The sequence below is a fragment of the Pollicipes pollicipes genome, unplaced genomic scaffold, assembly GCF_011947565.3.
Source record: "Pollicipes pollicipes isolate AB1234 unplaced genomic scaffold, Ppol_2.1 Scaffold_7261;HRSCAF=8764_pilon_pilon_pilon, whole genome shotgun sequence".
NCBI classification, from domain to species: domain Eukaryota; kingdom Metazoa; phylum Arthropoda; class Thecostraca; order Pollicipedomorpha; family Pollicipedidae; genus Pollicipes; species Pollicipes pollicipes.
In genome coordinates this window covers 64,021,160-64,038,125 of record NW_023597054.1, presented here as the reverse complement: position 1 = coordinate 64,038,125, position 16,966 = coordinate 64,021,160, and the positions used below count along the sequence as shown (strand labels likewise).

Below are 16,966 nucleotides of genomic sequence, written 5' to 3'. Positions count from 1 at the left end.
TCGCTTTTGAGCTAGGGTGGGAGTGAAAAATTTTCTCGCAAAAAACCGTGCGGGAGTGAAAAAAATTCACAAAAGATGGAGCTTATGAGCTCGTGACTGATGCTTCAGCAAACAGACATCTATTTCAAGTTGGCATGGACGTAATATCAGGAACCTGACAAAATTTTCGCTTTTTTAACATCTTAGGCCATAAAAGTGAAACAGAATACATTAACACGTGCTCGGGTGGCGGGTGGGGGTGCAAATTGACCCCCCCCCCCCGAGGGCTTTTCCCGAATGGTTGCTGAACGGCGCGGGGAAGTTGCGCCAAATTTTGCATAACTGTAGAAAATTGCATAGCAGATCGTTTGAACTACAAGTTTAAGATGTACCTTGTAAGGTCGCTGGCCTATGACAGGTCAAAGTCAGCACATGGTTTCAGCGAAGGCAACTTCTAGGGAATTGTTCAATCTGATACAACAACGGAGTGTTTGACGAAGACATTCATCTCTGAGATGCTTTCTTAGGCACCACAAATATTGAATGAGCAAATTACATTGACCTAAGGTCAGGTATGATGGTCATACCCAGGTAAAAACCAACCTGATTTATTACTCTAGGGCTTGCTGTATGGAATAGTTGTTGGTGCTAATTCCGAATTTATTGACAGCAGGAACCGCATTATACATCTTGAATTGACTTCTTAGAGGTCAGAACGGGCCATTGACCTGAGATGACCCGGGTCGAACGTTTTGTTTCAGGAACATGCTGCCTGGCGCAATCTTTGCCATGGGCTTGGGCTTATTCAAATGCAAAACGCAGAGCAGTCTTGCATCATTTTGCTCACCATGACCTTCAAAGGGTCACACAAGGTCAATTACCTGAAATGGGCTTGTGAACTTTTGCTTAGGGACAGTTGCCTAGGTTCGGGGGGCGCTTTGGAGACCAACCTTAAATTTGACCTTGTTTGACCTTATTCGACCTGGAGTTCATGACCTAGGAAGCCGGAACCTTAACCTAAGTGAGTTCACGTATAGGTCAAGACACCCTGTCAAATTGGTGTATCTAGCCTCCTTAGTTCCCGAGATCTCAGAGGGGGGGGGGTCAAATTGACCCCCCCCCCCCACCCGAGCGAAGGGTATCTAGCCGGCCAACCGGGCGCATGTTAAAACATAGTAATTTCATGACAGTATTATGAGCATAACAAATTATTAACACCAATAATTTGATGTTGCACTTTTCAATTCCCTTCACAGCACTTTTTAAAACAACAAAGCAAAGGAATTCAATAACAAAATAACAACAGAAAATGCAACAAGCATGAAATACACAAACAAGAAAACCTTAGACTCCTACACATCAGCCCATCACCAAGCCAAACACAATAGGCATACTTATGGCTTCTGTTAAGATGGGGTCAGGGAAAACAAAACTTTTGTCACTGGTTTTTTGCAAACTACCAATGATTATTCCATATAAGTAGCCCTATCCCTACCTAAAGAGGCCTTACATACCTCATCCTGTATAACCTGCCTTGCATCACAGCAAGCAGTTGTGAGTTACTGATTCTTGCACAATTCCTACTGCTCCTTGCCATTGCACTTGACCAACTTAACCTAACTTAGAGTAGCCCATATGATGAACATCATCCTCAACTCACCTATCTGTTGACAGCCAGCACTTGTGCTAAAAACATGATATTTAAAGCTAGTTTTTGGCTGCTTTCAACTTGCATTTTTATTCAGTGCATTGTGTATGCTTGTTAACATCAGACGAAGTTGACAACACACAAATCAAGACTTTAAATCACTTTAAATAACTTATTTTGATTGTCATGATTAACCTATGTCAAGGGCAATAATGGGTATGCTCGACCAAACAATCTATCTTCCTCCAAAAATAACAATAACTTCTAGATGACCATGCCAGTATCGCTGCTTGCCTTTTCAGCTGCAGCAAATACATAATTTGGGTCTTGTTTATTCATATTTTGATGGCAAAGTTTGAGAAGTTGGCCTCACATTTTAAATGGGGTGGTCTGACTATTTTTCATATATCAATATTTAACTCATGTTATAATTGCTATGCAGCTTTGAGTATCCCTGTGTCCAAAAATGTAGTTGCATATATACAGTAGTCATTTGCCGGCCAGCAAACCATGACAACTATAGAAAATGTCTGGTTTAAAGCAGCCATGAGGGACCAGGTTAAGAAATTTAGGGCAAATAACCAAGGAATATGGAACAAACAAGCTGGTGGCATCGGTAATTTGTCTTAGTGCAAAACCACATGCATTAAACAGAAAATGGCTAACTCTGGTTACCTTGCTCATGTCTACTGTCCTTGCTACCTACCGTACCTTTGCTTGCATCATGTGTTGAAAGCAGGTAAGGTAAGCGATGATTTGGTCCACAGGAGACACACAGTGAGACACTGGCTTCTTCCTGCTCCCTCCAAAACAAAAATTCCAGTACCTGTACATGGCCTGCTGACAAACAGAGTCATCTGACTCACCCCCCCCCCCCCAAATATAAATTTCAGTCATGCTTCACCGAACTTCAGGAATTTTAAAATGCGAAATAAGTAAGAGGTGTGCACGATAACACCTCCAGAGGGCAGAATTTCGCCATCAAACACTTCTGTATTAGCTGCGTCAGGTCTGTCCCAGGGCTCCGTATGGCAGCCTGCCTTGCTCTTAATAGCCTTGCCAGGTAGCCTGGTGAGTCAGACACTCGAATGCTTGGATTTGTCATTATTGAGCACCGCCATGAACCAAGAAAACGGTTCACCGAAGGATTAAGAGGGCAAAAATGGCGGTAAATATAAGTTTCATGCTTCAAGTTGTCTCCTTTATTCCCTGTGAATGTTCACGCTTGGGTGCATATCAAAATGTTTGGGCTTGCTGGCGAATTAATCAATTGATGTATGAAATATGTACAAGTTTTGCAATTGGAGCATCTTGCAGAGAGATTGGTCAAAATTTCAAGCGGAAGATGGCACCTTTAAAGACAATCGAAAAGGAAGGAAGAGTAAAGGGGTGTCACACTGGTATGACTACCGAAGCTAAATAAATATAAAGACTGGCACTTTTCTCGCAAAATTTTGTAGTCAGCTGATTTGACTTACAATCGGTTAATGTAAGTGCCCAATGAATGATATTCATCTTGTAAGTGTGAATTTGAGAAGAACATTTTCTTGAACTTCTCACTCATGCATTTCGGGAGTGATGCAATTTAGTGGTCAAGTTTCCTTGGGAAAAAAATAAATACGTGGAGTAAAATTCTCTACGAAGCCTTGCTGGTGTTTGCGCCAGGCTTGATTTCGTGGTGCTGATGGTGAGCACCAAAAAAATAGGGGATGCGTGAAAACCTTGCATATGGCGCACAGCTGCAGATTGTGATGCATTTTGCAAACAAACTAAACTTAATTACGTGCAAGCGGCTGGGTCGCTGGGGTTCTTGGCGTGGAGGTACCTGGCGCTCTTGCTCTGTGCATACATAGACATGATTCAGATGTAGGTGAGGCAGGAACATAGCCATAGGTGTCCAGGTTCTGCGGAGCCTCGTTTATGCTTTGTGGTTTTAATTGAGCTCGGTTTGGGAGGACGTCTGAGAAACCTCAGAAAGGGAAATAGGGGTTTGGCATGTGTGATTGACAACGTCAGGCAAGAGTGAAAAATTCACATAAAATACTGCGGAAGAGGAGTGAAAAATTCCTCCTCATAGGGTGTTGCTTTACACCCAAAGCCGGGCAATTCTAGGACACTGCTGCTGCGTGCAGCGATGGTGGCGGTTGACGGCGATCTGACACCGTCGGCCGACTGTCTGGCCATCGGCATACCAGTGTCCATTCGAGTCAGAGACGAGCAGCGCTGACCTCCGTCCTCAGCACCCACCGGCCGGCTCGGCTGACACGACGGCGGCTGCGCTCGCATCACGCGCCGCTGCCTCTACCGGAGACGCCGACCCAGCCGGCATTGCATCGACCCCCGAACTGCACTGCATTCGACGTACTGACGGACACGCCCCGAAGCACCCTCACGCCGTTCATTCCCAGAATGAACCCGAAGTTCAGCGGCCCTACTGACAGCTTACAAGCACCTCTATTCGGGCCCGCACCCGACACTGTACTCACAGTCACTTGTCCGGTATCCCTCGCACGTGTATCTGTCCTCCATCCAGGGTCACCATATTAACCGGCTGCCTTCTCCAGCGGCGCCGAGCAGAGACGTGAGCAATGGACACAGAGCAGTCCTATCCACCAGCGCCTGACACCAGGTGCCGTCCATTGTCAGCCGCGCGGTGGGTAGAGTGCCGTCTACTGCAGAAGCCGGAGAGGAGGCTGGCGCTGAAGCCGCCCTCCCCAGCGTCGTTTCCCGGACAGCACGCGGCCACGTGACCTATCCGGTCACACCGGAAGCAGCGTCCTCCTCCTCCCCGGCGTCCATCAGCACCGCGTCGTCCACGCCCACGGCCTCGACCCAGACCGCTGAGACAGTCTCTGGCCAGGTGGTTGGCCTGTCCACAGGTGAAACAGGTGAAGCTTGTTACTGTCGGTTGCCCCCGCTGAACTGCCGCTGCCGCGACCTCTGCTGCGCCGTTCTCCCTGGAGGACGGCCCGCGCCCTCTCCACCAGGTTCGGCAACGACAGGCACTCAGGCGAGCACCGGCGCGCAACGTGCGCCTGGTAGTGTCGGGCAGCCTAGCAACAAAGGCACAACTCATACCCTCGTCGCTGAGGCCCGCCGAACACCGACGCTAACTGCTGCAGGTCGGCCAGATAGACGTCGACCGTCTCACCTGCCCTTGGCCGGCGTGCGTGAACAGCTCGTAGGCCACGAACTTGTCCGACGCCGAATGCCGTCCTCAGGGCGTCCTTGACCTTCTTCGCGTCCTGCCGGTCCTCAGTTGGCAGCTGCCTGTACACGGCTGAGGCGCCGCCCGTCAGCCGCAGGGCAATCACTGACGCCTCGCACGCTGGAGGCTTTTGCAGTCCACAAATCAGCTCCACTTTTTCAAGCCAGTCCACCACATCTGCATCACTCGCACCGCTGAACTCTGGTGTCAGTCTCACATGAACTCCGGTTGCCATTTCGCGCCGAAATAGCTTGTAAGGAGACGCCAAGTTTGTCACCCAAAGCTTCTCTGTATTTTAGCAGCTCCTCACGTTCCACAGCAGCTCCTCACCATGCCTATCCCCTCCCTGCTCTCCGCACGGCGACTGTCGACCGCCGGGGGCCGCGAGCCGGGGGCCGGCCCGCGAACCCCGCCGACAGCCGGGGGCCACGAGCCGGGGCCGCTCCGCGAACCCGACACCTACCACCGCGGCGGCGGCCCGCCCCGCCGCACCCCCGCCCCAGCGGGGGGCGCAGGACACAAAGCACAACTGCGCCACAAGCACAGCACAAGGAATGTCGCCTTTGGTACAGTAATGGTCTCGAAGACGATGCTTCGCCGATTATGTAAACTTAAGGAAACGGTAGATCTGTAGGCTTTAGAGGAACAAAAGGTATTCAAGGCAGGTTTCGAAATGTGTATATCCACAACACACTCCTGCTCAGGCAGTAAATCATATCTGTTGTGAGGTAAGTGGCTGTCCTGTCATGTGCATATGCCAAAAGTTATGGTGTTTGCCAACAGGTGGTGCCTGCCTCCGGTGACTACGTCGTTTGCCAAGAGCCTGTATCATACGAAGAATGAATAGATTGATTGAAAACTCTTCAAATATGAAAAAGACATATTATCCACCACGTGACACCAACCTTCATGAAAGACATACTGTCCTTGACATGGCCTCCGAAGGTTGCAAAAGTACATGGAAGCATTTTCTCAGCTTCCTCAGCTGTAACACAGCAGCCCATGCCTGATGGTGTTCTCTCAGCTTCCTCAGCTGTAACATGGTGGCTGATACTGGATGGCTGCTGGATCAATGTCATCCTGTACAACAGGCTGACATCAATAATTTGTAGAGAGCAACAGCTCAATATCATCCCCTAAAACAGGGTCACATTAACAGCCTCGTAGTGTGAAATGACTCAACACCATCCTGTAAAATTGCCTCACATTGATGTCTTGAACTGAGCGATGACTTGACATCATCCTGTTACACAGACTCGCATAAACATCTCGTAGTGACCAATGTTGAAACATGCAGCTACAAACCAATATCAGAAATGTTGTGCTTCTTGAAAACATTGAAATGACCATTCTACTCATCACTTGGCAGATCACTTAACTACTCCATTGAGCAGTCACATAAGTGGTTGGCTTAGTATTTAGTACATACACTTATTTGACATGACCCCTATGATGACATGCCACCAATGGCAAAAGGCTTGCGGGTCAACAGAAATGAAATTCAACCTGTCAGTAGGCAATACACAAAATAAACATATTTTTTCAGTTTTAAATGATGCAGGATACATTTTAAACTTTGTCATTGTTATACTCTTGTAACTAAAAATGTGAATATTTAGTAACTTTACCACTGTAAAAAGTGTGATAGTACAAAGTGTAGTTATGTAACATTTTGGAAGTGTATAGCCAGAAATAACATCCACAAAATCATACTTGCTTGATATACTGACTTGATACTTGCTGCAATTGGTGCCAACAGCACCCTAAACTCTGAACTCTCAGGTTTATGGCACACAAGCACTGAAGCTCAAGCAGTAACATCACTGCTACACTGTGGACATTCAACATGTCCCACATTTCTAGCAGTAACAATTAATCCATTTCTGTGCACTTTCACAGCTGATAACTTCTGCATACCAAAGAATACATCATTCACTGATGATTCCCTCATAAGCTGTAATTATTTAGAAAATGTGCATAAGCCTTGCATACAGTCAAGACCTGGTAAATATCTGGCATGGGCTGCAAAATGGTTGCTTGTAGGCAGTATCCTCGAATTGCCGACTTTGGGTGTAAAGCAGCACCCTATGAGGACGATTTTTTCGCTCCTTTTCCCCATATTTTATGTGAATTTTTCACCCCTGCCTGACGTTGTCTAATCACACATGCCAAACCCCTATTTCCCTTTCTGAGGTTTTCAGATGTCATCCAAAGCCGAGCTCACTTGAAACCACCAAGCATAAACGAGGCTCCGCAGAACCTGGACACCTATGGCTATGTCCTGCCTCACCTACATCTGAATCATGTCTATGTACGCACAGAGCAGGAGCGCCAGGTACCTCCACGCCCAAGAACCCCAGCAACCCCAGCCGCTTGCACGCAGTTACGTTTGGTTTGTTTACAAAGTGCATCACAATCTGCAGCTGTGCGCCATATGCAAGGTTTTCACGCATCCCCTACTTTTTTGGTCTCACCGCCACGCCACGAGAAGCAGAGCCTGGTGCAAACCCCAGCAAGGCCTCGTAGAGAATTTTACTCCACGTATGTATTTTTTCCCAAGGAAACTTGAGCGCTAAATTACATCACTTCTGAAATGCATGAGTGAAAAGTTCAAGAAATGTCTTCTAATTTATACTTGCAAGATGAATATCACCATTTGAGCACTTACATTAACCGATTGTAAGTCAAATCAGCTGATTACAAAATTTTGCGAGAAAAGTGCCAGTCTTTATATTTATTTAGCTTCGGTATCATACCAGTGTGATACCACTTTATTTTTCCTTCCTTTTCGATTGTCTTTAGAGGTATCATCTGCTGCTTAAAATGTTGACCAATTTCCCTGCAAGATGCTTCAACTGTTAACTTGTACGTATTTCATACCTAACTTGGATTAATTCGCCAGCAGCCCAAACATGTTTGATATGCACCCAAGCGTGAACAATGCACAGGGAATGAAAGATACAATTTTAGGTACGGAGCTTACTTTTACCGCTATCTTTGCTCTCTTAAACCTTCGGTGAACCGTTTTCTTGGTTCATGGCGGTGCTCAATAATGGTAAATCCGAGCCTTTCGAGTGTCCAACTTACCAGGCTACCTGGCAAGGCTGTTCCAATGCTGCCATATAGAGCCTTGGGACAGACCGGACACAGCTAATACAGAAGCGTTTGATGGCAAAATTCTGCCCTCTGGAGATGTTTATCATGCACACCTCTTTCTTGTTTCGCATTTTAGTCTCGAAGGTCGGTGGGCATGATTTATTTTTATATTTGGGGGGGGGGGGGTGAGTCGGATGACTGTCTGCCAGCAGACGATGCAAAAGGCACTGAATTTTTGTTTTCGGGGGAGCAAGAAGAAGCTAGTAAGTCTCTGGTGGATCAAGTAATTGCTTACCTTACCTGCTTTCAACACATGATTGGTAGCCAGAGTTAGTCATTTTCTGTTTTAATACATCGAGTTTTGTCATAAGACAAATTTTGATGCCACAAGGCATGCGATGGGCTTATTTTGTTCCTTGTTCTTGATTATTTGCCCCTAATTTGTTAAAGTGGTCCCTCATGGATGTTTTAACCAGATGTTTTTATAGTTGTCATGGTTTGCTGACTGGCAAATGACTGCACTGTATATATGCCCTATATTTTTAACACAGAGATACTCTAAGCTGCATAGCAAGCATAAGATGAGTTAAATATTAGTATGTAACAAATTGTCAGACCATCCCATTTGAAATGTGAAGCCAATATCTCAAACTTTGTCATGTAATATGAAAAAAAACAAGTCTAAATGGATACCTTTGTTGCAGCTGAAAAGGCAAGCAGCAATACTGACATGGTCGTCTAAAGTTATGTTACTTTTGGAGAAGAGAGATTGTTTTGTGGAGCATACCTATTAGTGCCCTTGACATAGGTTAACCATGGCAATCAAAATAAGTTGTTCGAAGTGATTTAAAGTGTTTTGATTTGTGTATCGCCAACTTTGTCTGATGTCAACAAGCATACACAAATGAACTGAAGAAAAATACAAGTTGAACCCAGCCAAAAACTAGCTTAAGGTATCATGTTTTTATCACAAGTGCTGCTGTCAGCAGATAGGTGAGTTAAGATGATGTTCATCACATGGGCTACTCTAAGTTAGGTTAAGTCGGTCCAGTGCATGGCAAGTGGCAATAGGAATTGTGCAAGAATCAGTAACTCACAACTGCTGCTGTGATGCAAGCAGGTTATACAGGATTAGATGATGTAAGGCCTCTTAAGGTTAGGCACAGGCTACTTTCATGAAAATAAGCATTGGTATTTTGCAAGAAACAGTGACAAAATGTTCGTTTTCCCTGACCCCATCTTAATAGAAGCCAGAAGTATGTATATTGTCTTTGACTTGTTGATGGGCTGATGTGTAGGAGTCCAAGGTTTTTTTGTTTGAGTGCTTTTTGCTTGTTGAATTTTCTGTTGTTATTTTGCTATTGAGTTCCTTTACTTTGTTTTGTTTTAAAAGTGCTGTGGAAGGGAATTGGAAAGTGCAGCATCAAATTATTGGAGTTAATAATTTGTTATGCTCATAATACTGTCATGAAATTATTATGTTTTAACACGAGCCCGGTTGGCCGGCTAGATACCCTTCGCTCGGGTGGGGAAGAGGGTCAATTTGACCTCCCCCTCTGAGATCTCGGGAACTAAGAAAGCTAGGGACACCAAATTGACAGGGTGTCATGGCCTATACGTGAACTCACTTAGGTTAAGGTTTCAGCTTCCTAGGTCATGACCTCTAGGTCAAATAAGGTCAAACAAGGTCAAATTCCAGTTTGGTTTCCAAAGCGCCCCAGAACCCAGGCAACTGTCCCGCTAGACAGTTTACGCTAGGCAGTATGTTCCTAAAACAAGAAGTTCGACCCGGGTCATCTTAGGTCAATGGCCTATTCTGACCTCTAAGAAGTCAACTGAAGATGCATAATGCGGTTCCTGCTGTCAATAAATTCGAAATGAGCACCAAAAACTATCCCATACAATAAGCTCTAGAGCAATAAATCAGTTGGTTCTGATCTTGGTCTGACCTTTATACCGTACCTTAGGTCAACGTAATTTTCTCATTCAATATTTGTGGTGCCTAAGAAAGCATCTCAGAGTTGTATCTTCATCTTCGTCAAAACACTCCGTTGTTGTATCATATTGAACGATTCCCTAGAAATTGCCTTTGCTGAAACCATGGGCTGACTTTGACCTGTCATAGGTCAACGACCTCACAAGGAAAATCTAAAATTTCATGTCAAACGATCTGCTGTGCAATTTTCTACAGCCATGCAAAATTTGGCGCGGCTACGCCGCGCCGTTCAGAGACCATTCGGAAAAGCCCTCGAGGGGGGTCAATTTGCCCCCCCCCCCCACCCGAGCGGGTGTTGATGTATTCTGTTTCACTTTAATGGCCTACGATGTTAAAAACGAAAACTTTTTGTCAGGTTCCTGATTTTACGTTCATGCCAACTTGAAATAGATGTCTTTGTTTGCTGAAGCATCAGTCACGAGCTCATAAGCTCCATCTTCTGCGAATTGATTTTTTCACTCCCGCACGGTCTTTTTGCGATGGAATATTTCACTCCCACCCTAGTTCAAAAGCGATCCTAGCTCCCTGCTTGTACGTTTAACAACACATCAGAAAAGTCCATTTTTGGTAAATTTGCAAGCATTCAGGAAATTAATGCATACCTTTCACTCCAATTCACCCACTTAAGCTCGAACACAAGCATCCATACCAATGTTGGTTTTCGCTCGCATGAACACATCTGGAAAAAACCTAAAGCATTCAAAATGAGCAACGAAAAAAATCCGCATAATGTGAATAAAACCGAAGCTGCGCTGCGCAACTTATGAGAAGAAAAGCAAAGTAATCCTAACGCCTACGCCACAGCCCAAGCCAATGCCCCATAAAACAATTCAATGACATGTTCGAGAAACATTTGAAAGTATCAACTAACCGCGCCTCATTCGCAAAAGGCACCCTAAAAGACAGCTACAATAACTTTACAAGGCATTTTCGCTGTTCTACAGAAGTTAACCTTCCCTTCCCAAGTAAAAGATAAACGCAAACAAAATATCTACCGCCAAAATCCCGTCCCCTGAAAAAGCAGCCTCTCTACCTCAAACTTCTTGGGTGATATGGAGTTGCCTGTCCTTTGAGCCTGCATTTGACCCTGAAGGGTAACCTTGAGAGGTCAGGACTTTTTGACGGACACTAGTTCTTTCTATGGTGAATGTTCTGATGTCTGTCAGTTAAAAATCGGCCGGTAAGTTTTGGGTGATATTGAGTTCCCCGTCCTTTGAGCCCGCGTTTGACCTTGAAGGGTGGCCCTGAAAGGTCAGGACTATTGGACGGACGCTAGTTCTTTCTGTGTTGAATATTGTGGCATTTGCAAGTTGAAAATCGGCCGCAAATTTTTGGGTGATATCGAGTTCCTTGTCCCTTGACCCAGCTTTTGACCTGGAAGGTCACATGATATTGCAAAATAAGGGTCATTTTTGGTGTTTTCATGCTACAATTGACCTTGAAACCGTTTTTCAGGTAAATCGGAATCCGGCGCTGTAAAAATCGTTGAATAGATCGCTAACTTCACGGACATCTGGCGGGGGAGGGGGGAGGAAGCACAGGGGACATATCCTCCCTGGGTGACTTTCGGGACTATCGGCACAAAATATTAAGGGCCCGATTGAAGGGACCGAAGGGCTGGCCAGAGGACGACCCCGGGCAAAGGCTTCGCTCTCAAAGGTCAGCTGAAGGGACTCGTCGCTCCTGAGGGAGGGGGGGGGGATGACAAAAACGTCTATGTAGGTCCAAGATCACCAATGTTGAACAGTCGGCTCTGAGTCGGCTTGGGCCCTGGGGTTCCATTTATGAAGCAGGAACAAGGCCACTGTCCGCCAATGTTACTGCACTCCTCCTGCGTGGATCGATGCCCTTGAAATAAGGTGGCTCCCTATATCAAGGCACATAGTGATTTATAGCAGACCCTGTGTAAGCAAGGGGCTCCTAGTCGACCAAAGGCACGCTTTGCTGAAAAAGAACAAGACGCGAATCTGAATGTCAGAGAGCCACTCGCGTTGGTCGAGATACTCGTTGCCGGACATGCAATGGAAATAGGAACAAATTCAATGAAATGGTCCACGATAAGACAATAGAAGTATTTGGCCAGTCACGGTCTCTATGACCGAAAAAGAGCTCTGCAGGGCCCTTGAATTTCATTAACTTTGGCGATTGTTGCTTTGCTTATGTCCGTGCCCCTGCCCTTGATCTCTCCCTTGCCCTTGTCAATACCTTTCCACCCGTAATCGGTGGTTTTAGCCCTGCTGTTCGGTCGGTTTACTATACCAGATTTTAGCTGGCACCAATGGCGATGACTCAGCTTTCTAGTGATAATCTGGCCGATTCGGCTTGCTTCTTCAGTTGGTGATCAGGGTGTGTATTTTGGTGACAGAAGTGGCCATCCTGGTCGTCCAATTAATTTTGTCCCATTTTCACGCCTTCCGGAATGAAAACGCACGCTGTTGGCGAAGTGCATTCAACCACGTCAACGCCCTCCCCCCCCCCCCCCCCCCCGGAGAATGAAACAAGTAATCGAACTTTCTTCTTATTAGTAGTATTAGTATTAGTAGTAGGCATAAGATGCAAGGTTTGTTAAACAGGTGAGCTATTATAAAAAAATAATGAAGCCTGAGCTTTCCGAGACTGGTCTCACCTCTGTCGATGAGTTGTTCCTTAACAAACCTTGTCGGTGTATTTTGCATATAGATTCCGACATTGTTTACCGCTCAGCTCCCAAGTCATTTGGAGAAGATGCGCTCCTCCCCTGCGATTCTCTATCAACGCCATTTATACGCGTTGATATGTGTTCCTTTGGTATTGATTCAATGTGTTATGCTTTATGTCAGCAAAATGGTACTACCTCTTTCCTGACAGGGAAGGCAGTGGTTAAGGACAGTGCTTATCGCTCTTACAAAAAAGTAATGACGCCGTTGTATAGCCACCGGTTAAAATATGCCACGCCCGATTTTCATCGTGTCTACACTGAAAAGCCTCGTGCGAGCACAACTCCGCGATACGAGCTCGTGTCAAATCGTAATGAATAAAAAAAATAGATCTGCTGCATGCGTGTTTTGCAGAGTTGCCCGGACGGCCTCGCCACAATCGTCTCCAGGGCGTTTGGCGATGCTAGAAGGAAGCGTGCTGACACGCCCACGAGCATCCGGACGACTCTGTCTGGACTGCGTACGAAAACTCCGCTGTCAGTTTCAATGGATCTGTATTGCGCGGTGCCATCCCTCCAGATGCACTCAGCAGTTTTTGCAACGCCGATATACAATAGATTGACCGACCTGAAAATCTCATGAATGAAGCGGAAGACGAAACCGTTCTGAAACATGTCATATAAGGGGACACAAAACCATTCGTAACCTAGACCTTGGGGTAGGAGGCCTGGGTGGCGATACCGCACTGGTTACTCTTGTTGCGTGTCATCTTGATGTAGCCCTCCTCGCCCCAGGAGCCGCCCCAGGAGTTCTTCACCAGCCAGTAGTCGTCGCCGCCCTCGCTGCCGTAGCCGACGGCGAGCACACCATGGTCAAGACGCGAGCTGGAGCAGCGCCTCTCGTTGTAGACACCGCCGCTGTACAGCTGGAACGAAATATGCGAGGCGTCGATGGCCACCGAGATGGGGCCGACGTTGCTGACGGCGTCCTCCAGGCTTGACTCGGAGCCCGAGGGTACGTCCACGTACGACGAGAGCGACGCGACGAACTTGCTCTTGTCCGCCTCGCAGTGGCCGTTCCTGGCTTTGTACGGGTACGACGACTCGGACTCGATGCCGCCCTTGGCCTTGATATAATCGAAGGCCGAGTCCATGAGGCCGCCGTTGCAGCCCAGGTTGCCGTAGTTACCCGAGCAGTCGACCAGCTGCTGCTCGCTGAACGAGGCCAGTTGGTTACCGGCCAACTTCCATGCGCCCTCCAGTGAGCCGGTGGCGGAGAAGGCCCAGCACGAGCCGCACTGGCCCTGGTCCTTGACGGGTGTGACGGCGCCCTGGTCGCGCCAGTCGACGGTGGCGGCCGTCGCCTTGCCAGTCAGCTGGTGAGTGGCGTGCGGACGGCTAGTCTGCGCCACGTAGCCCTTGTACATGGAACTGAACTCCTCGGAGGTCAGGTCGGCGAACTTGTTGAGTGCCACGGTGAAGGTGTGTTTGCCCTCGGCGTATTCGGCCATGTGCTTGTCGACGAACGCCTTGTTGTCGGCATACACCTTCATGCGGTGAAACTCCTCGATGATGTTGGAGTAGGTCTTGCTGTGGGTGGACTTGAAAGCCTCCCACTCGGCGCGCTCCACGAATGCGGAGGCGGCCCCCACCAGCGCGACGATCAGGAGGAGCTTCATGGCTGCTGCGGTCTCGGAGGAGGAGGCAGGTGCCCCAGTAACGGAGCGCTCCCTTTTTATACGGAAGCCTTATCAAGCTCAGGAGAGGAGGAGCACCCGAACTTCTCGTATGGTGGGAGAGCAGACCTGCTTGCAGTCCGGCAGATGTTCTCAAAGGCTTGAATACCCACGCACTGAGCGAAGTCTATGTAGTGCAGTGACAATCGATTCAGCAAAGCAAACACAGGCCGGGTATAAGTGCAGGTGGTGACCCATGCCTTTGTTTCTGACCGATAGCGTGGCCAACAGGGATGCGTGACTTGACAGCTGTACTCGACTCAAACGCAGGGGTCAGCTGGTCAGTCAGACGGTCCTCGTAAACGGTCCAGGGCCGCACAACAAAGAAGGGAAGCCTCTGCCATCTCTGAAGTGCAAGGATGCACAGAAATCATGGACGACTCCATAGAGACAGCCAGAGGCTCCACAAGTGGTCAATCATCATTGCCAGAAATGCCCAGCACTTCTGAGATGTTCGGTAACAACCACCAATACATTAACGTGTCAAGGCCGTGTCCAATATGAGTTGAAGTAAAGAAAAACCGAAGCAGCGAATTAACTCGATTGTCTGTCGGAACTATCGAGTGTGTGCGGTCATGTGTCGGCTAGTGGCCTCGAGCCGGCCTGGGGCTTTGTTTGAGGAGGTCCGAAAAGGGATCGAAGCGCCCCTCGGCACCAAAGATCAAGGGCCCGATTGAATGGCCTCTTGTCCTCTTGATTGGAGGTCACTGGCACGAAGGGCTGGTCGTAGGTCACATCAAGGATGCCCTCCTACCCGTAAGGCCGTGACCTCAAATGTCAGTCAGAGGGTCCCTTGCATCGATTGAGGACCCCTGAGACATCGCCGGACTCAATTTCGGCCAGAGACCACCAACAGCGAACAGCCGGATACGTGCCGGTCTGAGCCCTGGGGTCCATTTCCCAGCCACGAGCAAGGTCGGGTCCGCGATTTGCATTAGTCAGGTTCACTGAAACCATGATGATGCCGTTCAGGGGTCTACAGTGCCTAACAGGGGATCCTGTGTCGGCAAGTGTCCCGACCCGCCAGGAGCCGTATTTGCGGGAGTCCGAAGAGGACCCATAAAGAGGCCTCTTGCCTTTCGGGAACAGGGAGCCCCGTAAGTAGAACACTAGGGGGGAGGGGGGCACTGCTTTTCCCGATCAGGGAACGAAGGGAATTGCTGTTCTAACTCTTCAACCGGGGTACTTGCCGGATACTTTTCTGGGGACACGGCGGCCGGGGCACCTTAGTCGATCAAGAGGGCCACAGAGAGATGCATCATGCATCGGTCCCCTCCCTGACGCGAAAGGCCCTTAGACCGGTGCAGTTGGTCTCGGATCAACGCACAGGGCCTCCTTGACGCCAAAGGATTGCTTATCGACACAGGTGTTCTAATAATTGGCAGATAGTCGTAGTTCGGCTTATCGGACCTCTGACCGAAATAGGGTGGAGGTCAGGGGGCACGTTCGTTACTGGGCCTGTGCATGACACGAAACTCCTTCACTGTCTCCTTATGAACCCTTTCATTGTCATTTTTCTCATCGTCTTTCATTATCAGCGGACCCGGTCAACTTAACAGGCTCTCTGACATTCGGGGTTACGTTCCTGTTCCTATTCAGAAAACGGAACCATGGCCGACTCGGGGCCCTTGCCGACATAGGTTTCCCTGTTAGGCGTGCTGTGGCCCCCTGACCAACGCATCAGTCCCTCATTGCCTCAGGGACCCCGAACAATGCAAATGATCCTCTGACTGGCAATCGCAGGCTTCGGGATGGTGTCGGCTTTGGAAATGAGCTCTAGGCCACCTCGGAGCAGGCTGTTTGAAAGTTGTGGTCGCAGATCGACTGGAGGGCATTCATCGCCCACAGGGGCCCCCAATCGACACAAGGGGCTCTCTGATGGACATCTGCGGGCCGGGGTACCTGTCCGGGATTGGACACGGGCCGGGTGTCTCTGTCCAACTCTTCGGGCCTGCTAGTCGGACCATTGATCGTCGGTCCCGTGGAGCCCTAACGGCCCGTCTGGACCAAAGCGGAGACATATGTGCATCTTTGCCCCCCCCCCCCCTCCCTTCTACCTGTTCTCCGCCTTCAGCTTATAACGGGCTTGTCTCAGGTCTGAAAAGAGCCCATTCCCAGATAAGAAACGCCGATGCAAGTTTAGGCCCAGGGAATGGCCCATCTCCGATCAGGAAAGGCCAATGGAAGGCTCAGAAAGGATCCGTGTTCGGTTAGGAACGGGCCATGGTAGGTTCAGCAAAAGCCCTCTGATGTCTGGAGAGGGCCATAGTAGACTCAAAATGTCCCTCATTCTTCAAGTGGCCGTCCACTTCAGGTTGAGAAAATAAGCACCTCATGTGCCGAACAGGCACCTCTCATCTTTTAGGCCCGGAATGGGCCCACGTCTGGTTGAATTCAGAAATGGGCCACGTTAGGTCTGTAAAGTGTCATTTTATCAGCTGTCAAAGGAGAGCAGGCTGCGAATCGGAAAGCCTACCCTGAAGTAATCTGTGGGCTGCAGGGCCTGGCTCGGGTCGGCATGACTTTCCGGGACATTCTGACAACGATGGTAACTTGAAGAGGCTCCTCCAAGAACGCAGTGTCACTGGTCCCGAGATGAGCTCGCGGCTTAATCGCAAGACAGGTTCTTTGACTCACGAGATTCAGAATGAACTTCTGGGCGTCATGG

At 48.4% G+C, this 16,966-nt stretch overlaps 1 protein-coding gene across 1 annotated transcript; it reads right to left on the bottom strand.

The window, feature by feature from the left end:
• Positions 1-13,106: 13,106 nt before the first annotated feature.
• On the bottom strand, positions 13,107-14,258 carry LOC119112481 (procathepsin L-like). Its single transcript, XM_037236680.1, has one exon. The coding sequence runs from the start codon at positions 14,239-14,241 to the stop codon at positions 13,270-13,272; it is 972 nt and encodes a 323-aa protein (XP_037092575.1). The 5' UTR covers positions 14,242-14,258; the 3' UTR covers positions 13,107-13,269.
• Between the last annotated feature and the right edge of the window lie 2,708 nt (positions 14,259-16,966).